This window comes from Cyclopterus lumpus, chromosome 9 (assembly GCF_009769545.1).
Source record: "Cyclopterus lumpus isolate fCycLum1 chromosome 9, fCycLum1.pri, whole genome shotgun sequence".
Taxonomy (NCBI): Eukaryota; Metazoa; Chordata; class Actinopteri; order Perciformes; family Cyclopteridae; genus Cyclopterus; species Cyclopterus lumpus.
The window spans coordinates 22,030,132-22,056,174 of NC_046974.1; the positions used below are offsets into that span (position 1 = coordinate 22,030,132).

At 44.1% G+C, this 26,043-nt stretch overlaps 2 protein-coding genes across 2 annotated transcripts; one reads left to right on the top strand and one right to left on the bottom strand.

Annotated features, from left to right (window-relative positions):
- Positions 1-218: 218 nt before the first annotated feature.
- On the bottom strand, positions 219-25,970 carry pi4kab (phosphatidylinositol 4-kinase, catalytic, alpha b). Its single transcript, XM_034540923.1, is given in 66 exon segments — positions 219-1,344; positions 1,455-1,538; positions 1,631-1,720; positions 1,808-1,967; positions 2,503-2,623; positions 2,714-2,820; positions 2,823-2,838; positions 2,948-3,058; positions 3,167-3,273; positions 3,351-3,366; positions 3,368-3,425; positions 3,531-3,588; positions 3,591-3,656; positions 3,659-3,672; positions 4,990-5,108; positions 5,110-5,120; positions 5,210-5,330; positions 5,442-5,495; positions 6,188-6,220; positions 6,222-6,356; positions 7,180-7,270; positions 7,582-7,781; positions 7,899-7,978; positions 8,099-8,257; positions 8,363-8,490; positions 8,578-8,685; positions 8,813-8,964; positions 9,063-9,221; positions 9,371-9,498; positions 9,600-9,756; positions 9,849-9,941; positions 10,622-10,741; positions 11,048-11,137; positions 11,442-11,525; positions 11,691-11,772; positions 11,841-11,980; positions 12,112-12,182; positions 12,270-12,352; positions 12,945-13,054; positions 13,056-13,079; positions 13,184-13,320; positions 13,681-13,789; positions 17,633-17,683; positions 17,775-17,943; positions 18,092-18,195; positions 19,158-19,341; positions 19,469-19,564; positions 19,658-19,787; positions 20,310-20,439; positions 20,633-20,677; positions 20,679-20,734; positions 20,844-20,925; positions 20,927-21,037; positions 21,904-22,005; positions 22,098-22,163; positions 22,256-22,353; positions 22,356-22,400; positions 22,646-22,708; positions 23,062-23,319; positions 23,404-23,440; positions 23,442-23,477; positions 23,562-23,650; positions 23,851-23,886; positions 23,889-23,944; positions 24,579-24,707; positions 25,739-25,970. Coding segments are annotated over 66 exon segments (6,516 nt in total). The 5' UTR covers positions 25,960-25,970; the 3' UTR covers positions 219-1,208.
- serpind1 (serpin peptidase inhibitor, clade D (heparin cofactor), member 1) lies at positions 14,522-16,667 on the top strand. The gene is given in 7 exon segments (XM_034540941.1): positions 14,522-14,784; positions 14,939-15,353; positions 15,355-15,583; positions 15,708-15,856; positions 15,949-16,070; positions 16,205-16,352; positions 16,476-16,667. Coding segments are annotated over 7 exon segments (1,518 nt in total).
- Positions 25,971-26,043: the final 73 nt, after the last annotated feature.

Genomic DNA, 26,043 nt, shown 5'->3' on the forward strand with positions numbered 1-26,043 from the left:
AGTCAAAAAGGAGTCATAGTATTTAGAAAGATTTGTAGGAAGCGTATGTCAAAAGAACGGAAAAGACTGTTTTGAAGAAGTCAATATATGTTATATTGGAAAAATCACTTTACTTTGATTTTATCATTACTTTTATTATCAAATATATTTATTTTTACTGATTTGTCTCTAATTGACAATGTTGAGCACGTAAACAACGGGACTTTCAGGTCACAAAATATAACAATGTCTTGAAAGGATTTATTGTCATAATTAATGAAACACCATCAGCAAGGACAGTTTCTTTAAGTTAATAGATCTCTATGTGATTTGGTTTTGTATATCTCATGCATTCTCATTCAAAAGGCATGACGATAGAAAAAGAGACTGAAAATGGGCCATGGATATAAACATACAAAGAGAGGCAAAGTCTTTACAGTCAGTAACATTACATGATGGCCTAAGCTATCCAAATGGTCATGTGGCACAGCACTTTGGGTTACAAAAGAAACTTCCACCAAAAAGCCACATTGGAAACAGGTCACATGATAGTTTACACTTAACTTCATGCAACTGCCCAACATTCAAGCTGTGTCTCGCCCTCGTCCACAAACAATAGAAAAGTTGGATTTATGTGCGTAGTCTTCCCTCCCCCTTGGCAACGTTAAATGTACAAAACTCCGCCCCAGTGTTTGCCAGCACTCGTGTCATTTCCCCCGTGGTAACTGCAAATACGGAAACCCAAAAATACAGACAGTGTAACTCATGTATATACAGTCAGTCATCACTGTGTAAATACCAGACAAGTATCATGCTACAGTTTAAAGACCTCCGATTGGTCCATCAAAGAGAGAAGCACAGTCAAGTACGAGATGACAGAATAGGCCACATTGGTCAGAACTGGAACCGGTCTACTTCGGCTACTTCAAGTATCCAATTACATTTCAAACCCCGTCTAAAATCCACATTCACAAACATTACAAGTGATTTAAAACTGGCACAGACTGATTAAGTATTTACTCAATGTGCAAATTACCAAGAAGGTTTTTTCTTTTTAATCTAAGCGCGCAAAGAGGAGATGCTAGTGCAATAACATAACAATAATAGTTAAAAACAACATTGGTTCAGCATAAAGTAATAAATAAGGTGGGAAAGACAACTAAGAAAATGTGGTGCAAGAGGAAACAAGAAAACATCCAACTCTCAGCAAAAAACAACGAGCCACAATCTCAATGTTGAACGTTACCAAGGCACATACGCGAACACACGCACACTATGTACCAGCTAAATATGCACATGCTCAGGCACCGACGTTTAGTAGGGGATCTGGTTTGGTAATACTGGATCATGTCGTAGGTTTTACTCCTGTAAGACAACAAAAAACAAAAAGGAGTAAATGTGAATAATGCTCTCTGCAGATTAATATTCAGAGGAATAGAAGAAGAAGCTGCAAATTGCCGAGGCTTTGTACCGACCTGTTGCTGAGGAAGCAGTTCTGGATGACTTTGATGATGAAGGAAGCTGCGTCTTTCTCACTCAACCCAGGGTTGAACCGCTGCCTAGAAGTGGGGGAAGAGGGTCTGAGCAACGACAGCGGAGGACACTCAAACGGCTTATTCACATTCACATGCATCACAGGCGCCTGACTCACTTCAGCAATTTGATGGTCTGCCCTCTGAAGCAGGGGAGGCCAGTGTCCAGCATGAGCGTCACCAAGGAGACCACTCCGTCCATGTAGGGCCTGATTCACAGGAGAAACGCGCCTTAATGTGACATTCGTCAGAGCGCAGCGAACACTTTTTGAGCCTCAGCTCGTCTGCGTACTCACCTGACGGCCAGGTATCCCCTCACACACATCTCCATGAACCATTTGAACGGCGTCGCCTCCATCTTCCCACCCATGATCATCACCATCTCATCCGTTAGCTTGATGTCGGGCTCCCAGCCGAGGTTCCCGCCAGGAGAGCTTTCAAAGATGAACCCGAAGTCTGGGGACCGAGCGCAAACACGACAGCTCAGGACGGCAGGAGGATAATGCGTGGCCACACTCTGGTTACAAACACAACTCGCTTAAAAGCGGTTGGTAAAGATGTGGAGGTGGAGATGTAATGAGGTGAAATAGATGCTTGGCGTACAAAGTTTCAATACTAAAGCCAGGCCTCTTGTTTTACATGTTGGCATAGACTACAGTGGTTACAGGCATGCGTGTGGGCACATTTTGTTTTCATGGGCCGTCACTGAAATTCACATGATGTGATTACTGAACATGTTATACACCCTTTCCATCTCAATACAATTAATTTCATATAACAAATTAAAAAAATTCCTTGATTTTATGTTACTCCTAATGGAACGGGTCGGAGGGCTTTGTACTGATGAGTTGTGATGGGCACCTTGCATGGCGGGCCCCTGTCCTCAGTGTGTGAAGGATGACGTGTGGCGACTAGAAAAGCACCGTACCAGTACCAGTTCATTTACCGTTTAAACTCACATCAGAACCGCCACAGCGCTCACAATACGCACCGATGTGGATGAGGTGGCCCTGGCTGTCCAGCATGATGTTGCCGTTGTGTCGGTCTTTAATCTGCAGCAGGAAGAGCAGCAAGCTGTACGCCGCCATACTGCGGATGAAGTTGTACCGCGCCTGAAAAGAACATCAGTCAAACCTGTTAAGTAGATAGAATTTGCGAGCACTTTGAGAAATGATGGTTAGAATTTTAAACGTGCAAGTAACCTTCTGGAACGCCAGCGTGGATTCATCTCCATACTGGTTCCGGAAATAGTCGTACATGCCAAAGTCCGTCTGTCGGCCCAGCTGATCCCGGGACTTGCAGTCTGGATGCACTCAATCACTCCGCACTGTGTGGTGGAGGCAGCGGAAACAGGGAGAATGAGAACGTGGCAATCATTTCGGAAGCTCCCGTCAGGAAGTAACGCGGAGGAACGTGGGAGAGGTTTGGACATGAACTCACTCCGGTGGGCCGTGGCCCACCACCCTGTAAGGAAACACATAGAGGTCCAGGCCCACCAGCTGGAAGATGTTCTTAAACAGGCTGATGATCTGAAGAGCCAGCATGTCCTGTGAACACAGAGGACGAACGGAGAAGAATCAAGCCACGTCAACGGAGCACCTCGTGAATGGACGGGAGGCAGCGGTGCAGCAAGCAAAGGGGAAAAGAACTGAGACCTGTCGGCAGTCGTCTCCCACTTTAAAGATGGCCGCCTGCCAGCAGATTCTCTTTGCCTCCTCCTCACTCTTCACCTCATCTACGGAATCTGAGCGACACTTCAGACCTAAGGGGAGGAAATCGTGACACAGTGTTACCTCCGTGCACATTGAGAAACACAAAGTTGTAGGTTCATCCAAGTACCTTCTTTCTCCAAGCTCGTTGGACTCTCCACACCTCCTCACTTTGAACTTGGCCAGGTAGGGAGCTTTGGCAGCACTAAATAGAGACACAAAGGGCTTTAGGTAGAAGTGCAGAGACGCAGAGTCACATTTCTCTTTGAAAACCATTTTTGAACATTACGGAAGATGGTTTGAGGCCCACCTCTGCATGGGGGTCCCAGACGTGTAGTCTATATCCAAGACTACGGCCTCTGGGTTACTGGAAGATAACAGCCAGGCTGGACTTTGATCTGGGACATGGCTTCCAGGCAGGCCCTCTTCCTCTCTCCCCCTTGGGAAACGGTCTGGTGAAGACAAAGAAAACAACAAATAAAACAAGTTTCCAAACTAGTTTCACACCTCTATGACTGTCCTGCCTGAGAACAGCATGCATGGGTATCTCACTGATTGACTCCAGACCTCAAGTGACAGTCGGGCTCTGCTGTTATTCACAGAGGGGAGGAGAGTAATAGAGAGTGGAAGGTAGGGGACGGTAGAAGTTTCTCCCCTGGAGAGTTGCAATTAGTGCCGTAATTGAGGGCTGAGGGGGATTGTCTTCCCCTAGTGGGTCTGACAAAACACTCCGGAGAGCCAGCGATAATGGGGCCCTGTCAGAAAACTTCCAGACCGGAGCATAATCAGAGAGACAGCAGTGCCACCCATAGCTAAACAAATGAACAACAAAAGGGATTTACAGATTAGACCAAAGGTGGTGCAACGCGGGGGAAGGAACAAAACATCTTGGCTCGGGGGACACTTGTTATCACCTCATTAACACCTTGAACATCACCAAGAGGCTTCCTGTGCAACCGAAAAAGTCAAACTGGAGGTACAACCTTGAGGCAAGTGTCTTAGTTTCATAAAAGTTTCTCTTTTCCTTCAATGGCCCGCTTAAGATTACGAGTGAACCCTTTTCCTCGTGTTTGTGTGTAGGACACCAAATCTGCTCCAGTAGGTGTTCCCATGAGCTTTGGGTGATTTACAATATCGGTTGGTACTTTTACTCTGGGACAGGTGTCGCTGGACTGAGGAGCACATATAGTTGCATTATTGTAATGGTTTGGCTGTATGAATAGCGATAAACATCCCATCAAAGAAACTGAAGTTGGACTCTACTAAGGCGGCCAATTATCATTCTGCCTATGCAGCACCTTAAAAAAGCTTAAAGTTCAGACTCAGCCGCAACAATAAGGATGAAACTAAAAACCTGTGATGGAAAAGTGGTCAAAATTCAATGATGATATATTGAGATAATCGAAGCAGAGTGGAGAAGAGGTTATGTATATGTCTATGCAGGACTTGTTGCAGCCTTTTAACCAAAAGGGACATTTACTTGCAGAAGACCCAGCCCTTTGTTTGTGGAATGGCTTTAACGGTCCCGGCTCTCACCTGCGCTACTAGAACGGATTGAAGAATACATTTAAGTAAATGCTCACTGTGATGGAGCCACATTTCAGATCTCTCAAAACTGTCTTCGGGATATCAATCAAAAATGTTCTGGTGACTGAAGGAAAAGTGCAGCAGTAATGTGAAGAATAGGTCACTGTAATTAACGGCTCACGGTATTGACGCTGGAGTCGGATTTAAAAGAAAGAAAGAAAGAAAGTGAAGCGTGTTCATACTTGATAATGGCCGACACATTGGTGATCTTGTTGAAGAAGTCAAACTCTCTCTGGTAGAAGCCTTGAGCCGGACCGGACAGAGAGCCGGTGATCTCCTCCACCATCTGCTCCAGCAGCTCCTCCGATGTCGGCTGCAGGGAGAGAGCAGGCGGCAGCTTTTTGACATTTGTGTGTTCACGGGTTGCAGTGTGGATTTGCACGTGTGGAGCGACTGTCTCACGGTCTTTCTGGTTTGCTTCCTCGTCCAGGTATATGTTGGTCTTCATGTTCCAGATGAACTGGTGGGCCAGAAGCTGAGACTTCTGAGCGGCCCACAGGATGTACTCTCTCACGTAACCCATCTACGGCGGGTGGCAGCAGGAAGAGAGAGAGAGAGACAGGGAAGGTTGCGATGATTTTAATAATCTGAAGATATGTGCGGGCTTTCAATGCATTTGAAGTCTGATATTTACCTTGTCGTAACGAAGCGCTTGGACAATTTGAGGTATGTAAAACAAAATGGCATCCTAGAAAAAGATTTTACTCGTTAGAAAAAAAGGAATACCATAAATTGTATACAAGTTAAACACAGAGTCCCCCAATAAATAATGGGGAATCCCTTGGGCTTATAAAGACTCCACCATTCGGCCATGGTGGAAGAAGTACTCAGAACTTTTACTTAATTATAGAGCAGCAATACCACAGTGTACAAATACTCTGCAAGTACAAAATCCGGCATTCCTAATTTTACATAGAAATATCATTATTTAAATGTACTTTAAGTACCAAAAGTAAAAGTATGTGGCCCATTTCAGAATAATAAATATTGTTTTAGGTGATGGTGGAGCTAATCTATATCACTTTATATACTGCTGGGTAGCTCAATCTATAATAATACATCATACTTTACTACATTACATTTTTTACAAGTAACTAAGATGATCAAATAAATGGAGTAAAAATAAATGTATTGTAGTAGAACTATAGTAGCAGATAATGGAAATACTTAATACTTAAATAATGCCATTAGGCATATGATGTGAATTATAGCTGCCTGAACAAAGCACTCGGATCAAGTATTTGCAAAATGTCATCAAAAATCCGTTCTGATGGCATTTCCTAGGTTATGCTACTTGAGAAAATCCTGGAAATGTCTTCACATGGGGAACAAAAACAAATCCAACAGGAATGTCAACACTGTGTATGTGCAGGAACGTACGGGAGGGAAGGACCGGAGTACTTTGACCCCGTACTTGGGCTGTGAGGGGGTGAGGAGGGTACATGGAGGAGAAGTAGGACAGTCCGGTCGGGGGATCTGCTGGGGCCCAGCACAGGATGTGGCTCAGCTCTGGAGAGTCGGCGTCGATTGTGTGCCACGTCACCAGGAACTGAAGGAAAAAAAGAGATTTCAATAAGTGAATTAAGAAATGGGTCGAAAAATGAATCCAGTTCAAGCCAACATGTCAATCGATACTCAAAGAGGTTCCACCATCATGCTCAGCACCGGATCCATACAGACATGACAGCAAACTGATGCAAGGTCACGACCCCAAGAGCGACGGCGCGCTAAACAAGCCTCCAGAGGAAACCTGTGTCTATTAGTTACTGAAATAAACAAGTACGAGATGTCAAGGACAATCATCCCCTGAAATCATGGCGGCCTTTGGGGAAGGCCGTGCTCTGCCTCCCTCAGACAGGTACGGGGCTCATTAGGAGTTCAGTCAGCCACGAGGAGATTATTAGGAACACACAACATTTCTCAAGTGATTACTTGAAAGAAAAACACTGAGAAACAAATTTCCTTTTCCTTTTGAACTTTTGCAGAATGCAGTTGAGGCAACCAACAGATAACTTGAAAAGTCACGCGAGAAAATATAAAATCCTTAAAAGTCAAAGCGTCAACGGCGTTATCTTTCATGGGCTGCACAATTCCTGCAGACTGAACGGCTTGAGATGATCGTAATGGCTCGATATATTGTATATCTATATATGTATATTCAAATGCAAAACGAGGTCTTACACATACAAGTAAAAAGAGAATAAGTCCGATAAGGCAGAAATTGGCTTCAAACCATTCAGTCTACTCTCATAAAAGCCTGCTGTATCACACATGCACGAGGAGCGCTTGGCCACAGAATAATCATTAATTCATCGTGCCAGAAGGTGTGTCTGCCGTCCTGAGGGTACGCGGTAGAAGACGGGCGACCTCACCTTGACTGCTTCCGGAACGTCGCACACAGCGGCCGGATCCATTCGCACCAGACGGGTCACCTCAGAGACGATCGCCTCGGTGTTTTTAAATCTGTCAAAACAAAACAAAAAACAGTATTAGGAACACGTCCAAGTGCTCGGATAAAGTCAACATTCATGTGCGAGTAACCATGTTCCATCTATACTCATATCCATATTCTTAATTTTGAGTCATGTATTATGCATATAAAAAAAAAAGCCACAATGTAAGGATTTTCCTTTAAAAGAAAACAAATTATATATATATTCCTTCTCGATCATCACTAATGACCTAATAGAAGTGTGTGGCAGTGTTTGTATTTGCATTGGAGAGGAAGCTAACGAAAATGGCAGACACCCGAGGCATTTCGCTTCTCCAAGTACCTGGCAGGCAGCTGCAGGGCGAGGTAAGGCGCGATGCTCCAGGCCAGGTTGATGTTGTCCTTCCACTGTTTCTCCGTCAGACTGATGTATTTGGACCTCCAGTTAGCAATGCTGGTCTCCACTGACTGCTCCGTGGCAATAGCGAGCTCTTGACTGGACAACGGGTTGTACCATATCGTCAGCCGCTCAATCTCGCTGGCCTGAAGAGACGGGATCATGAGGGGGTCATTCACAGAACTACGTCGAGAAATGTATTCATTTTATGTACATTTTCGCCTTCATATATTTGTGAAGTAAAAATGTAAAAGTGTAAATACCAGCAAAGCCAGTAAAAGAGTTCGACGTTTCATGTAGTACTTGTGCAGCTGAGTGCCTCTGTTGCTTTTTTTAGACAGTCCTGAAACATTGGGACAGAGGAAATAGATTACTGAAGACCTATTGTTGATGTTTCAGCACAGCTTATTAAAGTTTAACATTGTGTGTGTGTGTGTGTGTGGGGGGGGGGGGGGATTTTTACCTGATTTCTTGGATATGGTGGACATCCAGGAGGACAGAGGGTAGGTGTTTATCCACCCCTGAGTCACCTGCTGCCTCTGGCTCAAAGCCGCATCGAGATTGTTCCTGCTATCTGTCCCTCCTATGACGGACAGGCTGTTCACAGACATGTCTTGGGGATCTGCACGAAGGAAAATCAAATCCAGTTTGAATTCTTGGGCTGCATGAAGTTTCTAATTCTGTTAATATCACTGAAGATTGGGCCATGGTTCTGTCAGTGTTGTACCTTGGGGAACCAGCTGGTTGGCTCCCAGATACTTCTTGTCAGACTGCAGACTGGCATAGAACTTGATCATTATACTGATGTCCTCCCTCAGCCGCTTATCCGTCTGAGTGGGAAATTTGGGAGCAATACTACACAAAGAGAGATGGCAAAGAAGTTATTGGACAGAATCCCACTTAAATACAAGACTGAGATACGATTTGTATTTATTTTTTAACCTGAAGTAGTCGAAAGCGGTGGAATAGATCTTCTCTCGAAGAACATTTCTGATGGTGGCATTTGTCACGACGTCGGCATGCAGCAGGGTCAGACCCAGAGTCAGCAGTCTGAAAATAAAGCGAAGCGATGACGCAATAGTCAAAGTTTAGGATACAGCACTTCTCTTCTCGCAGCCAATTGTTACAGCGTTTCAAGAATAAACTGATCAGCTGTCGTAACATTGAGAAACGGTACCGGAATCGTGGCCCGATGGCAGCTACGTGTCTGTTCAGGCTGCTTTTGGGCCCTCCGACGCTCAGGGACAGGGATCGCTGCAAAATGGCAGTGAAAATCTCCACCTGGTCCGCGCTGCTGTACTTGGCTATCTCAAACCTCTGCACCAGAAACTGCAGGGAGAAGGAATGAAGAGGCGATATGTTTCCAACCTTTACAATCATCTCAACTCCATTTACTGAGCCGTAGTTTACGTCTGCCCGTCACTGACCTCTATCCAGAGGAAGTGGGGGACGACGTCAGGCGCACACGGTGCAGGTTGACTCTCCTCCGACACAGCCAGAGGGCCGGCCTCCACCTTGGCCTCCGAAAACAGGCCCATCTTCAGCTCCACTGTCATCTGCCAGGCTCCTGCCATCTCACGCATGAACTAGGCAGATGGAGAGAGAGAGAGAGAGAGGGCGAGTGAGAGCGAGAGCGAGAGCGAGAGAAGATCTATTTCACAACACATCTCAGACTAAGATGCACAATCATTTCACACATTCTTTATATGTTATGAAATGCGATAAATACACATACTGGCACTTCCACCCCGTTGTGTGCGGCCAGGAGCCATTCCCAGCAGGCGATGGCAGTTTCCATGCCATGTTCTGTAAACATCTTCAGAGGAGACCAGCACAGGTGGTGCAGGAGCTGAGGGTTGCAGTCTGAGAGAGAACATATAGAAACGTATCAGGATTGTAACAACAACAAAAATTAATTATTGCTGAAAGACTTTGTCACAATTAAATTAGACAGAGCAGCTCACTTTTGGTAGTTATAAGCAGGGCGGCCATCTTGAACATGGTCTGGGTGAAGACCTCTGGGTCTTTTCTGTCCAGAGCGCTGGTCATCTGAAGGATTATTAGCTTGTTGAGGTCTGACTGGCTGTGAGTCGCCTCCGAGAACTGGATCATACCGGCCACCTGGACCGCACAGACGCAGGTGTGAATCAGACCATGTGCAGAAGGTCTCAGAAAATCACATCGTCCAAATAGTTACAATATCAAGACTTCACCTCTCCGGTGTAGCGGTTGCGCAGGTTGAGCGATGCCATGAAGTTGGAGTAGTCCTTCTTCACGCATGCTGGTCTCTCCATCAGCTGGGTGGTCTAATGAAAACACACAGTTTATGGGCCACACGGTATATAAAACCCAGTTAGCCAAATGGGCAACCAGCCAACCAACCCACCCGTCCATTGCAGGTAAGTAACCGGGCAACCAGCAAATCCGCAAACCAGCCAAGCAACCAGGACGGTAGTTCGGTGCAGTTTAATAAAGACAAAATACAACAAATGAAGCAAATGAAAAAACACATAAAGCTGAATTTGAGCCCAGGAACACAAAGGCAATGCGCAGCAAGCAAAACAATGTCACACAGACGGGTAAGCATGCACACATGAACACACAATGCTGCAAATGACAACTCCCAGTGTTTAGAAAGCTATAGCATATAAGAAAGTGTTAACAAAACTGCAAAGCGTGTGACAAAACAACTAGATGGCACATTTGTTCACTGAACAATGTCATGTTGGATGAATGTTATCAAGCTTCAAATCAAACAAAACTGTAAGGGAAACACTTCTGCGCCCCTTCTTGAATAGGGCGGTCTGCAATGTGACGGGTACCTCAGATTAAGACCTCACTATTACTTTAAGATGTGTCATTTTGCCTAAATTCAGCCTGTCCTCCATCTTGTGAAAGGGTTTGTATGCAAACATGTGCGTGCGTGCGTGTGTGTGTGTGTGTGTGTGTGTGTGTGTGTGTGTGTGTGTGTGTGTGTGTGACTCACGCCGAGTGTAGTACTCTGTCGGTTGTAGCCAGCGAAGTGCAGTATGCTCTCTGTGGCCATGGCCAGGCCAGTGTGCTGGGACAGTCCTGACACCCAGTTCTGATGCTTGTTCAAGTATTCCTGTACAAACATACAGGAGTGGACAAAAATAGAGAAAGGGGGAGAAATAGACACAGTAATGGAACAACAGCGACACCATTGTCGGCGAAGTGTTGCTTTGAACTTTACACACACAACCAAAGTCAGCTGTGAAGTTCAGACTTCTAGAATCTCGAGGTACTTCTAGTATAGTCACTTTTGTTTTGTTATCTTAATTCAAACAAAGCAGCAGTTACAATTAATATAACCCCTTTAATAGAGTTGTGTTGACCCTCTCTTAAACCCCCCAGACCTCCACACGGAGGAAACAAAGGGAAAGGAACTGACCTGTAGGTGGGACTTTGTGACTGAGGGGGCCCATTTCATTGCCTCTTTCAGGATCTCACCACAGCGAGCGGCAAAGTCCTTTACTATGCTCTAGAAGGAGATGAAACAACCAGGATATGATTATTAATGAAAAAGGGCCGTTAGACAATCGATTTCAATTGTTGTATAACGAGTCCTTCTCAAAGATTTCTATTGGTGGAAATTGAATGGAAGGGGCAAAGTTAGTTTAAACACATCATGTTCTGTAAAAACATCACATTAGATTCCATCAAAAAGGATAATGTAGCCGATGAACCAATTAAACCGGTCTCCAACTACTGCCACTGCAGTCTTTAAAACCAATACGGTGCTGCCCTCTAGTGGTCTTAAGTGTCAAACAGCAGAGTGAACTCACCTCTCGGGCCTCGTATGTGTCAGGAACAGTGATTCTGTAGGGTGTGTCTGGAATGTCATAGTATGGCTGATCCTTGTGGATGTCCTGAATAAACAGAGAAGACACTTGTTGCAAACTGAAGCCGATAAGCATCTATGTAAACTCTGCTCTAGTTGCCCCACAGAAGACCTTATTTGAACTATGAATGTTGACTCAGAGCTACACCAGAGTAGAATAGTCCACACTGGCACTGTGTGCAGAGATACTGACAGCACTTAGAGACAGTGAGAGCGTCTGCAAGATGTCCAACATGGTCTTCAACACGCGGCCGCTCCACAGCAGATGGGGGAATCTGGTAGAGGTAAAACAAATGAGAAATAGGAGTCATACTGTATATATATACCATGACGGGGAAAAGACCTAAATGCACTCACGTCTCCGCCAAAACCCGAAAGGTACTTGTCCGCCACTCTGCGGATCCTCTTGTGGGTGTGGTTAAAGTTGATCAACAAGAATTGGGCATGTCGCTCCAATTCCTCCTCGTGCCCTTTGGTCTTTGGCTAAAAAGCGTGAGAAATGTGCTCCGATTGTTATCCAGTGATATGGAAGAATAAACGTACCCCTGGCCCTCCAAGCCATTTGGTAATTTTCGCCATCACCCAACATGTGAAGAGAAACCATGCTCCCTCACCTTCTCAGCCATCATCTGGAGGAAGACATCGAACACCTTGTCGCCGACACAAATGATGCACTGCATCATGCCTGCGAAGGGGATACATTTTTTTTGAGAATGCATCACACAGCATGTGTAATGGGATGACCAGATGTGAACGGGTGTCACGCCCTCACCAGATTTGTCTTTCTGGATGGCTTTGTCTTCCAAGTATCGAAACATGACCTGGAACCTGTCGGGGTCATTGGATCGCAGCATCCTGAGAGAGTGCAGGAGGGTGGAGATGTTACACAGTTTCCTTCTCTGGTGGCTCTAAAAATGCGTAACTCTATCGTGCCTAAAATTCCCTGACTTTGGATTGTCCGAGAATAATCTCAGCGTCTGTAATGAGGTAACACACCGTGGACGTTGTCATCGCAGAACATAGTGACCCATGAAGATGTTTTGTAGGCAATGCTCCACGACCAAGCGCAAAGTTACAACAACGCTCTCTTACGCAAGTTTAGTGTGCAGATAGAGTGAAGGTGTCCGCTCAAAGCACATTGCACAGCTCTCTACACTGCCCACTTGTGGTCAAACCACAGAAAAGCAAGCTTCTGACAGAAGATTACTGAAGAGACCTTGATGGAGTCTCGCCAATGTGTCTGTGGCTGCAGGAGTCAATGCTCAACAAACTGTTGGTCCACACGCTACCAACACCCGCTGTAGAGACATTGGTATAGTGGTCTCTTTGTAGCACACTCTTATCTATTGTGCTTTTGTATTTAATGTCTTTTATCTGGACCATGCATTTGTAAAAAAAAGTTCTGATTGATTATTATATTGTATATTGTCAGGTCAAAGGAGCAGACCTCATGTATTCTAGTCTGTAGACGGAGAGCAGGTACGTGGACATGGCGAAGTCGAGCTTGTTAATGAGGGCAGATCCTTCAGGAGGCGGGTCGAGGAGATTGCTGATGGTTTGCCCGCAGATCACTCAACTCGGCCTGGTGGACAGAAAAGGGTAATTTAAAGATCAGTTTGATTGTCGTCATTGTTCAAAAGTCTTTTAAAAAACTACTTTACTGCAAGAAACATAAAAGCCCTTTACCGGAGTGACGGTATCATTTTTCAGGGCAGAGTTGTACTGCAGCTCGGAGCGAAGAGGTTCTCCGCTGGGAAAGGTGAGAAGAGGAGACGTGGTGGCAATCTCACACACGCCTTCATACCACTCCTCTGGCCAAAGTCCTGAAAGAACAAATATATGGATGTTGGTTTGTTGGTATGCTGACATCTGATTTGATTGAATTATCAAGAGCTGTGAAATTACACATTTAGAGTTGATACTGATGATAGAAGAAGCCAAACATCTGTCTTTATCTCATTTAATGAACTCAAATATTTCCCCCAGCTGGTGTGAAATACATTACACAAATTCTAAAAAGTGCCCTTCAGGAATGCACTACTGATTGTGTTTTGATCGTCGTGTTTTTCTTGCGTTTTGTGGAAGCCATTGGCTACCAAATCAGAGATTCTACCCCTCACACTCATTTTATGGGATCTAGTGGAGAACCTTCGAGGGAACGTGTGTTGAAATCAGTTGCTCACCTGATCCTTCCACGGCAAACCCCATGACCACAGAGTACAACCAGAAGTCCCTGAACAGCTTCTGGAGACGGGGCTTGGCCTCCTTGATTGGCGGAAGCCGTCTGGTCAACTGTGAATCAGAAAAATTAATGTGGCATTACTCGGATGATCCCATTTTGTTTAAAGTGATCCTACAGGAGTTGTACGATGGGATATTCCATTAAATACAATTATATATAAAAGATAAACAAATAACACTAATAAACAGCTGCACTGTGTCTCTTGTCAGAATTGAAGTCGGCTGTAGCTCATGGAGAGAGTGGTCCTCCCGTAACCACAAGGTACCCGGTTCAATCCCCGCTCCTTAATAACTAAGGATGGGTCAAATGCAGAGAAGAATTTCCCCACGGGGGATCAATAAAAGTGTACATTTCTTTATTTCTTTCTACTAGCCCTTCAATAGTTATTTAATGGAATCTTCCCAGATATTAGCTGAATTGTGAGGAGGTAAAGATTTTAGTGAGTCACAGCACTTTTTGGTCTGTTTGATCTGGTCTATTTGTTCAGGAGGAGCAGACATCAAAGTTCAGTTTTGTATTCAATTCTTTGCTCTTAGTCCTACAAACAGAAGCACTGCCGCACTCCCCGCCAGCACACAGCAAAGGTAAGACCTATTCACCGACTGAGGCTGCTAATAAGGTCATTTTACGTCAAAACCGTTTGTATTTGTAATTGTTTTGCTCGCGATGGTTTCATTTTATTTCCACAGACTTTATTGAATTGTAACGGAATTGTTTAAATGTTGATCAGATTACTAATGAGGCCGTGCTAAAAATCCATTCCCTGTGCCTCAGCTGTCAGCATGTGGGTCATCACCGTCATCTCCGTGGCCTGTCTGCTGGTCGGTCCATCCCTGGCTGGGATCAAAGACCTCAGCTCTCACTTCGCTGACCCTGAGCCGGAACCTCGAGGCTTTGAGCTGGGGGGGGCAGTGGATATGGATGCCATCCCGTTGGAGTTCCACAAAGAAAACACCGTTACGAATGACCTGGTTTTCGATGGCTTCGAGGATGAAGACTATATCGATTTTGATAAGATTCTGGCTGCGGGCAGCGACGACTACATGTGAGTACCGACATATTTAACATAGACACCCATGTTATTAACCTGCTGCCAACTCAAAGTTACTCAAAGTGCTTTAAAAATTAAAAATAAAATAAATTATTTAAAAGGTATTCAACTCTTGAATGCTGGACGATGAGTTACTGATGCATTTCAGAGAAGGGGATGCGATAGATGAGATCGCCACACCAGCCCCAGACATCGACATCTTTGCCAAACCCTCCGACCCCAAGATCCGCCGTGCCAGACTCCTGCGGCTCTTCCACGGTCGGTCTCGCCTCCGGCGCCTCAACGTCATCAACGCCCATTTCGGCTTCAACCTCTATCGGAGTCTCCGCAACGACGTCAACCAGAGTGACAACATCCTGCTTGCGCCTGCTGGGATCTCCGTCGCCATGGGGATGATGTCCTTAGGGGCGGGCCCTGGAACCCGGGATCAGATCTACGGGGCACTGGGATTCGCAGACTTTGTCAACGCGAGCCATCATTACGACAACACGACGGTGCACAAGCTCTTCAGGAAGCTTACGCACCGGCTCTTCAGGAGGAACTTCGGTTACACGCTGCGCTCCTGTGAACGACGTCTACGTCAAGAGGGACGTGGCGATGAACGACGCTTTCCGTGCGGGGACGAAGGCTTATTACTTTGCCGAGCCGCAGTCGGTGGACTTTGGGGATCCCGGCTTTCTGAACAAGGCCAACCGCCGCATCCTGAAGCTGACCAAAGGGCTGATCAAGGAGCCGCTCAAAAGCGTGGACCCAAACATGGTGCTGATGCTGCTCAACTACCTGTACTTCAAAGGTGAGAGAAAAATCTGGCCCGCTTTCAAGTGAGGCGTGAGAAGTTTACAGCACATCCGTCTGCTCTGTTGCTTCGATTTGAGACAAAAAGTAAACACATGACTCTTATTTGTTTGTACAAACAGGTACATGGGAACAGAAATTCCCGAAAGAAATGACTCACTATCGCAACTTCAGAGTTAACGAAAAGACAAACGTGCGTGTGCCAATGATGGCCAACAAGGGGAACTATCTGGCTGCTGCCGACCACGAACTAGAGTGCGACATCCTCCAGGTGGGTGGCGTCTTGCGGACTTCAGATCTCAACTTGGTCCCTAGAGACAAACAGCACGCGGGTCTTTAAAACGAGATGTTCTTATTTTTCAGCTCCCTTACACAGGAGAAATCAGCATGCTCATTGCCTTGCCGAGGAAGATCACCGGCATGAGGACCTTGGAGCAGGAGATCTCTCCCACTGTTGTCAACAAGTGGCTCAAAAACATGACAAACAGGGAAGCAGCATTCTCACAAGAAGCTAAATACGAATGTGGAATAAACTTTCATAGGGTGAAAAAAAAAAAAAAAAAAAGGAGCTGAAAATGTTTAGACCCGATGGTTTAAAAGCTTTTTCTGTGCCTCCCTTCAGGACCCGAGAGGTGGTGCTACCTCGGTTCAAACTGGAGCAGAACTATGACCTGATTGCAAATCTGAAGGAGATGGGCCTCACTGACTTGTTCCACGAGAGTGGAGATTTCTCTGGAATGACCTCAGAGAAGGTCTACATGAACTGGGTGAGTAAAGACAGAATCAGTCTGAGGCAAGCTTCTAAAGAAAAGGGAACACCTTATCGTCTTCACTCAATAACAATACAGACTATTTCATACTAATGGAAGCCCTCTGGTCTCCTTCCCCAGCTGAAGCACCAAGGAACCATCACTGTGAATGAGGAGGGGACCGAGGCTGCTGCTCTGACCCAGATGGGCTTCATGCCCCTCTCCTCTCAGATCCACTTCACCGTGGACCGGCCCTTCCTCTTCCTGATCTACGAGCACCGCACAGACTGCCTTGTGTTTATAGGCCGGGTGGTCAATCCTTCACAGAACTAAACGTAACCAAAAAAATGTTTGGTTCGGAACATCCAACTAAAACATTCCTGATTTAAATACATGGGGTGTTGTTTTGTTAATAATAAATGTCTTCCGTTGTTACAACATGTTCATGGAACATGATGTAAGGAGTCTTTATATGCATGTTGTCTTGTTTTTCGAGTCTGACTAAACAAAAGTCTGTTTATCTGTCTGTTAATGTTTTATTTTGTGCAATGAGGCAAGTGCATGAATGTGCTAAAAGAAAAGACATTATGTAACGGTCATTAACCCAATGTCGCAATGTAATAATTGCAGAAAGACTATGAAAACATGAACACACAAGGGAAAAATAAATTATACAAAACTACTAGCCAAGGATTTCTGTGTATAAAATATAAGGAGACCGCTTTAGTGAAAAAAAAAAAGAGGAAAATATGTGTTTTCTTGTATTATTTTGTCATATTCTTAATCATAAAACTAATATATATATATATATATATATATATATACATATATATATATATACATATATATACATACATACATATAGACACACACACACACACACACACATTTCCATGTATGTATATGTTCTGAAACGGTCTTAATTCAATACAGATGCCTCCATATGACCTACATAGGTAAACAAGACCATCAACAAGCAATCTGAGAGTTTTTTTTAAAAAAAGGACACTACCGCTTTCGTCCACGGTGACCGCCGAAATCAACTCAAAATGAGGGTTTTTTCCTGTAGTGGCTTCAGTTATGAAATAATTGAATTAATGACCACAATTTACCAGCATTCAGAAGTGAACTGGTGACACAAATGTTCTGCAGCGAATAGGGTAAATATTTGTTGACCGAGTTAAACGCTAACTAACCTCTACGTTCATCTGAAGCGCTCCAACACTGTAGATCATTTAACTGTGGCCTTTCAACACAAAGTCTTCTCAAAATTAACCTTCATCGTATCACATACTCACCACAGCAATCACTGGAATGAGGACTCCCAGATTTCCAGCACTACTTGACGCCTAAGGAAGAAAAAAAAAGAAACCATTACCAATTCACCGACTTTGCTGCTGTCGATTTCCTGCAGCGCTCACATGCATTTATAGCGCGCACCTTCAGAGCTGGTCCTTTGTCTGAGGCCCTCTCACTGGCTCTCTTTCCCTCCAGGCCCAGCTGGACAAACAACTCCAAAAGATTCACCATCAGTTCATCCACGAGTTGCTCCCCCTGGAGGTTGGCTGCAATGTTGGCCAGAGCATTTATCACTGCCAGAGAGCAGTGCCTTGGGTGGGAGGGAAGAAGGCAAAGATGGAGGGATCAGTTGAACACAAACAAGACCAACTTTATCATAGATAAGGACCCTCAAATGAGTGACACGAATATGCATTACTACTTAGTACGGAGTGAGCGAGCAGGTAGTAGACGCTGACCTGTAGCCGTGGTCTCTGTAGTCTTTGGTAGCCGAATAGACCACCGAGCTGGCCTTCACACTGATCTGCTGGAACAGGTTCCACCCCTCCTGGTAGATGTATTGCTACATGACAAACAGGCAGGAATAAGGTAGACGCAAGGGGGGAGGAGGGGGATGTTGGGCCTGCCGCTACACAAATACATTTTTTTTTATTTGCAACCCCCCCCCCCCCACCCCCAGCCCCCAATTCAAAAATCTTATGTTCCAGAGGAAGGCATTTGGTAATTGATCTGTAGCCGGTGTTTGAGGTCAGATCCTTTTCCAGTATTTTTCCTAATTGTAGTCTGTCGCACTCCGGGGATACGCTGGCTGTCTAAAACACCCCCATACACACGAAGGGGGAGTCAACTAGAATACTGGAGCCTATTCTTAATGCCCACTGTAATGAGCAGCAGGTTTCCGGAAAAGAAAATACAGTGTGTCAGCCCGAGAAGAAAAGGGTTACATTGCTTCTATTTAACTGTCCAACAGAACACTGTTACTCTATCAATGGCGTACACCTGTGAATGATCTCTTGGTGGTTATGCACTGAATATATTTAGGTATATATTTACTTACTTATGAATAAAATAACTAAATACTAACCTCCAATAAATAGAATATCATAGATTATTATGGAACCAGCTACTGTTGTTAACCAGCGCATATAAATACAATTTGAAACATCTTTTATGACGTAACATTGATTGTTTTATTGATTAGTGTTCAATTCCATAACTTACTTTATTTATGTGTATGCATAAACCTGTTTATCGAGTTTTAAAAACACATTAGTATTATTACATACATTTCGTATTTACTTGTTTCATTCATGTTTGACTAGCAAATATATGTCACATTAAGTATATGTGACACTGTGTAATCCAAATGGATGGAAATTTGATATGCAATTAAAATTCATGAATCTTAAATATTAGGCCTAAATATGTCCTTGAGTGTCATAACCCTTTTCAACCATATTTGCGTCAAATAACGGAGGCAAGATGCTCTATGAATTGGGTTTCCATGTGCATCTTTGAACTCACGTTTCCCGTGATGACCATGCAGCCGAGCTGGTCGATGATGAGCACGTCCAGCGGTGATGGCGGCAGGCAGAACTTTTGCTGGAGAATTTGTAGGATGTGCTCCATGACTTTAGGAGTGTCTCTCAGGGCCACTGCAATGTGGCCAAGTGCTCGAATAGTGTGGTCCGGGATCAAATGGGCGTCCCTGGCAGAGAGGCAACTTATATTTTTAGAATAGCTGTTCGACAGTATCATGGATTAAAAGATATTATATATATATATATAAATAAATAAATATAAATGAAGCTCCCAACCACAGAAATGTTGCTCACTTTTCATTTTCCTGTGAAATGTACAGCCGGTTGGACAGACTGGCCAGAAAGGCCGCCACTATCTCATTGTCCATGGTCAGACCAGCTTTCAGACATCTGAGAATTAAGAAAGACATGAAAATCTTTTTGAAAAACAAATAAAAATGGTATCTTCTATTCACAGCTGTGTCTCGGGTGTTTGAGTCTGACCTGCATATGTTGTCGATGGAAATGTCTCGGAGCTGCTCGTACATGGACGGCTGATCTTTCCTGTTTGACAGCAGGTTGAAGGTGGACTGAGAGTGCTCATTGGTCACATTTATCCTTATGTCTCCTGTTGCTTAAAAAGAAAAAGGAAAAAAGGAGTGATGACAGCACAAAGAGAGGAAAGAGCATTCAAAACAAGCGGTTTTAAATGCGATACAATTTAAAACATTGTAGAAATATGATGCTGCAGAAAACTAAATGTAGTCGAATGTAGTGCCAAATCTAAAGAGCACGTTATGTTTCGAATGTAGCAAATTAGCAGCTAATCTATATAAAAGCAGTACATTGAGAACAGTAGCCTGAATTGCATTTCTAATCGTCTATATTTGCAGCATCTCTGTCCAGATCAATAGCGGACGAGAGTCGAATGGAACAACCATTATTGACTAATGTGTGACACTATCACAAGCTACACCACTTTTGTCCCCTTCACTTTCAGTTCTGGTCGTTTGAGCTACAGTTGAGATCCAAAAGGTTCCTGCTCGACGTATTCGTGGGCACATTACGATTAAACATTTTTTTGATTGGTTAATTATTTCAGTCTAACTCCTGTACAAGCATTCCTCAATTACTGTAGTAAATAATAAATACATACCTGTGGTGTACTGGCTGTGATACTTGTAGAGCTTTATAAGGACAGGGGAAGGAACCACCAGGAAATCCTTGAGAGAGGTCGAGGCAGAGTGAGCGACGACTGGAAACCTCTCACACAGACGACCCAGGCCCTGAAACAGAGCGGGAGACCGTCAGAGGAAATATCAGAAATTCATGACATGCGACGCGGGTCTGAGTCAGCTTCGAAACCGGGCGAGCAATGGGATACTTTTAATGGAGTCATAACCCCATGTAAATGTGCCTTGTGTAAATTCCATCTCTCCTGGAGCAACTCTCTTAGCGCTCTGACGAGCAGCATTATACCTGTAGGCAACAGATGAGCAGGGGCATGTGAGCAATGATGACTTTTACTGGAGGTCTTGGACTGCAGCTTCTCTGACAGTTTGGTGCACAAATTCTCGGCTCCTGGAAAAAAGAAAAAAAACACCCTTGAAGGAAAAGTGATTGGAGCAAATAAACACATCCAGTTGGTGATTACGACATCTGAACACGGTGCTCTGGTACAATCGATTACCTTGCTCATCTTTGACAGCCCACACCATGAGGTCCACGCAGGCGGCGTTGGCTTGGCAACGGAGCTTGAGAGGGCTCTGCTCCACCGGCAACCCCCCCCGTGTCATGAAGTACCCGCTGCAGCTCTGACTGGCTGCTGCTGAACTGTTCCAGCACAAAGTCGTGCACCTGCCGAACAAATGCTGGGCTGCAAGGCTGAGAAACACAAAGAGAGTTTTTGTCAAGGTAATAATTATAACAATAACAACCTTTATTTATATAGCACTTTTAAAAACAAAGTTTACAAAGTGTTTGACGAGAGAAAGACGAACAAAGATAAAGAAATATATTAAAACATGTTAAATGTTAGGACAAATTACAATAAGTAAATGAAAACAATACATTTAAAGTATTAAAATCATTACATAATAAAAGTGAAGAGAATGCATTTGTAAATGGATAGAAATGAAAGATTTAGACCACAAACCCCTGTGAAAGAATACAAATATGCTATTAAGATGGATTTAAGAGGAACAGTTCAACCCGAAATTCAAGGCAGAAAGTTCCATTATATTAGACATCTCTACAGCTGTTAACTGGAGAAAAAATAATAATAAAATAAATATATATATATATATATATATATATATATATATATATATATATATATATATATATATATATATATATATATATATATAGCACTACAACTAAGAGGCAAAAATATGTGTTTTTTGATATTGGGGTGAACTGTCCCTTTTAAAAGAGGATAAGGAGCTTCCCATTCTGATTTCCTCAGGGAGGTTATTCAAGAAAGTAGGGGCCGTAACAGAGAAAGCCTGCTCATCTTTGGGGGCAATCAATTATAAAATTCCCCGGGAGCCAATGAGGAAAAGCTCTTTTTTGAGGGGGTTTTGGTGGTGAGTCTGGCCGCTGCATTTCAGACAAGCTAAGAGTAGTTTTCAAAGATGACACCAACATTTTTGGATCACAGAGCTCAGATGAAGTATTCTATTTAATAGACCACAATGCAACAATAATCCCAGGGCTGTGTGTTGTGCACAATAAATGGTTGGTGATGCTTTACCTTTCATGTAGTACAGTGTGTCCCGCAGCATTTTGAACACGCACACATAGAGAGTGTCACTGAAGGTTTTGTAATAGAGGTTGATTCCAGGATTAGACTTAACGGCAAACAGAAGAGACAGAGAATATTAATGAACAGATAACGGAATAAGCTTTAAATTGACCATTTATAATGTGGGTGCATAGTTACCTCTCGGACCTCTGCCATGGTGTCGTCCAGAGCTTTCAGAAACGAGTCGGAGACAAACTTCTTCACCTGCAAATCGACAATACTCAGAACCTCTGGTAAAGACGTATACAGGACGGGACACAGACGATCTCGGTTAAGCGGGTAGCGGGCTACTGTACCATGCCCAGGAGCTGTCGGAGCAGATCAACGGGCACCTCCACCTCGTTTTCATCTCCCATGAAGAGAGGGGACACTGAGAAACTGGAGCTGACTGTGAGAAATAGTAGTCGGGATCTACTGTGCTGGTGTCTGGGAGGTAGGCGCCTGAAATTAAAAAAGGGACAAGACATGAGAAAGACTTTACCCAAATCAAAAAACACTTTCCTGTATGCTTGACATTACAATAAATTGCCCCAATTTATATTCTACATTTAGGAAACGTGCAGATAAGCAATACGCAAGTACGTGGTTGCTACACCATATAACATGATGGCTCTGGATGATGATAATGATGATGAGCTAGGACAAGTTTAAGGACATTGGTCAAGCATAAATCGAATTTTACCTTCAAAGAAATGTGGTCCGGCGGCTGTCGGAGAGCAGGGTGAGTGGCTCCCTGGATCTGAAGAGACCTATGAGACGGCACATTACAAAGCATTTCTTTAACCACGAACTAAACACAACTACGTCTCTCTCTATTAGACGTTTGTGTAAAAATTGACCTTGGGTGCAGGTGAACGTTTGTGTAAAAATAAAAATCCCTCCAGGTGTTCCCGAGATATAGTGACAATGGCTCGGACATGAGGGCACAGTGACCTGTGACCCTTGACCCAACAAAATCTCATCAGTTCATCAACAATCCCAAAGCATGTTGAGAATATTAGAACTTTTACCTCAGATAATTACACAAAAACGTGTCTTGAATCCAATCGGCTCCATCACACCATACGCACCCCTACACCCCCCCACCCACACACACACACACCTGTGCAGAGGGGTTGGTCCCGGTTGCTTCTGCGCAGACTGTCGCTCTGGCACACCGTGAGCAGCGAAGAAGGCATGATGGAGCGAAAGTCGTTGAAGGACCTGCGCCGCACGCCCTCGCTTTCCTCGGTGACGCAGCGGACCTGGGGGATGTCTTTGGGGAACAGCTTGGACAGCAGAGCTTCGTCTGTGTAGCTGTAGCGACCAAATGCTCGAGTCACGCCGAGCAGACCGGGGACGACGTACCTGCACAAGTAGACTGGAGGCAAGAGAGCATCCATGAAGCTTTTTGTTTTGTGAGGGATTAATGTGTGTGTATGTTGTGTGTGTGTGTGTACTATACCGTTATCATTATTATCAGGTGCTTGACACATGTCCTGCAGGGACTGCATGGACCTCCATTATAGTGTTTATGATCTGCAGGGGAAACAGTAACTTAGTACTACACTGCAGTACAGCTTGACTTGAGAAACTATATACTATCAACACGTTTAAGCCGACCTCTTGTCGGGAGTCTGGGTCCCTCTGAGCCACGTCTGACAAAAGGGTCACTAGACAGTAGCTGAAGTTTTCCGCAACCGGGAGAAATTCTAAAGAGCAGAAACGACAAAGGCCCACAGTTAAATGTCACATGCGGGTGCAGCAAGAAGTGGCGCTTTAATGGACCTTGATAAGGTGGTGTTGAAAATGAGTAAGAATGACTACAAATATTACTGAGTGCAGCGTCACAGCAAGTATATGAAGGACATTGTCAAACTGAAGGCCCCCACTGGAAGAGGATTGTTCTCACCCTTTCCTTTCTTTCCCGAGCTTTCTTCGATCCATTGACCCGTGGCAGCCCTCTCAATAGGCTCAGCAAGTAGGGAACAAGTATGTTCTTTGTGCTGGCCGGAGAGAGAATCAAATTCATTACACGTCACAAGCTATCGCACACGTTGGCACAGAGCAGCACTTTTTGTTTACCTCACAAGCATTGATAAATCAAAGATAAATGTAAAGGAAAACGTTATATATTTATATATACACACACACAACACACACATATATATATATATATACACACACGTTCTTTTTTAATATGTGTGTATATATATATATAATATATAATATATATATATATATATATTATATATATATATATATATATATATATATATATATATAGAGTTCCAAGATGAAAAGTGAAGATACCCTCTCTGCATAATCAGTTCTTTGCACACTGCGTCTCAGTTTGATGAGGTTAGAGGCTTTACTTGGCCAGCTAATCGCCAGTTTAATCAGATTATGGGAATAAGATTAACATGGCAATGTATGTGTGCAGTCATGCAGAGAGGCTGGTAGCAAAAGTGGATTAAAAGCACTGAATATAATGCAAAGAAAAAAAAAAAAATGCTAAACTACGTATCTTGTGCAATGTTTCAATCTTAACCATATTATCCACTACCTACAGGGACTATGTTTGAAGCGATAAAGAAACCCACACAACGGCTCAGTGCGGCCTGACTTCTTTTTTTAAACTGGCCACCACCCACCTGTAAGCCAGATTCCACCAGAAACAAAGCCAACGCAATAACGGCATCTCTGCGACGCACATCCAGGGTGAACACGACGCGGGCTTCCACTGGACACATGCATTGTAGCTTCTGCGACCTAAAAAAAAAAGAGCACAAGAAGATCTTGAAAAGGATGATGTTAATGAAACTTGTGACAGAGATCAGGCACATTGGATTTTATTGCCCAGTTTTTGCAGTGCTGAGAGTGATGCACTGTTCTAATACCGGAGTTCACCGGAAAATCAAGAAACTGCACTGTGGTTTTGCCACGTACATTACATGTATGCATATTGCTCTTGGTTCACATGCCTTTCTATTTTACATTTACATTGTTTTGTTGCATTATTTGTACATTTGTGTTCTACCCTGTCTATTTCCCTCCTGGAGATCAAAAAGTGAACTGTATGTTGCCATCAAGGTGGAAACCATAAGCTATTTTTTGCTGCAGCCGCATATAACTGGTATCATAATAAACAAGGATGTATATTTGATATAGAGCGTGACGTCACTATGCCTCATTTCCATAAAAACACATCTGAACTGGGCGTTACATAAAACCCAAATTATGCTCCATAAAACAGCAATTACTCAGTGACAGCGTGATGATCGCCTCCATGTGTCCCCCTTATATTTTGTTTGATGGAATAACATTGAAATAGAACTTTGCCAAACACATCTTTTTCTGCACTTATCTTTCCTTTATTGCCCAAAAAAAACTACAAAAAAACCACAGTAATTTCACGTCAGACCCGACCGTTCCCGCAACAGTTTGCTATCGTGTAAATGATGCGAAACAGCGCGCACTCCGAAGCCTTCCTCTGTCAACCTGTTTGACTGCAGTTGCTGAACCACACGAACCGCAACGCCACTTCGTTCCGCATGTATTTATATTATTCTACTTCTTCTACTACTGCTACTAATAACAAGATAAAGTGGGTCTCCCCGTCTACAGACTCACACGGCTGTCAAATGTGAGCTCGGTTGTCACGTCATGATCACAAAATAAGCCACCGACTGAGCGCGGAAGTAGGAGCGACAACCCCGGACTGCACAGTAGTTTTAACGTTAGCTAATTAACGTTAACACAACATTTGTATCTTGAGCTCACTCCGTTTTCCTCCTCTCACCTTTTCGACCGGCGCCGGACGGTGATCGGCTAAAGAGCGGGCCAGCGACAGGACTGTGTTGAAGTAAAACCCTCTCGTACCGCCTCCCGAGACAGACATGTTTGCCCCTACATCAAACGAGCGAAATTCAGGAGTGGAGACCGTAGAGCAGCTGCAGCTGGCGGAGCCGCAGTACGGCGACGCAGCGCGGACAATCCAAACGAGGGTGCGCAGGCGCATTGGCAGCATTGCATTTGACGTACGGTCTTCTGGCGTTTGACCGTAACAAATATTATTTTAATAAAGGCGACGGTTAAACAAGAC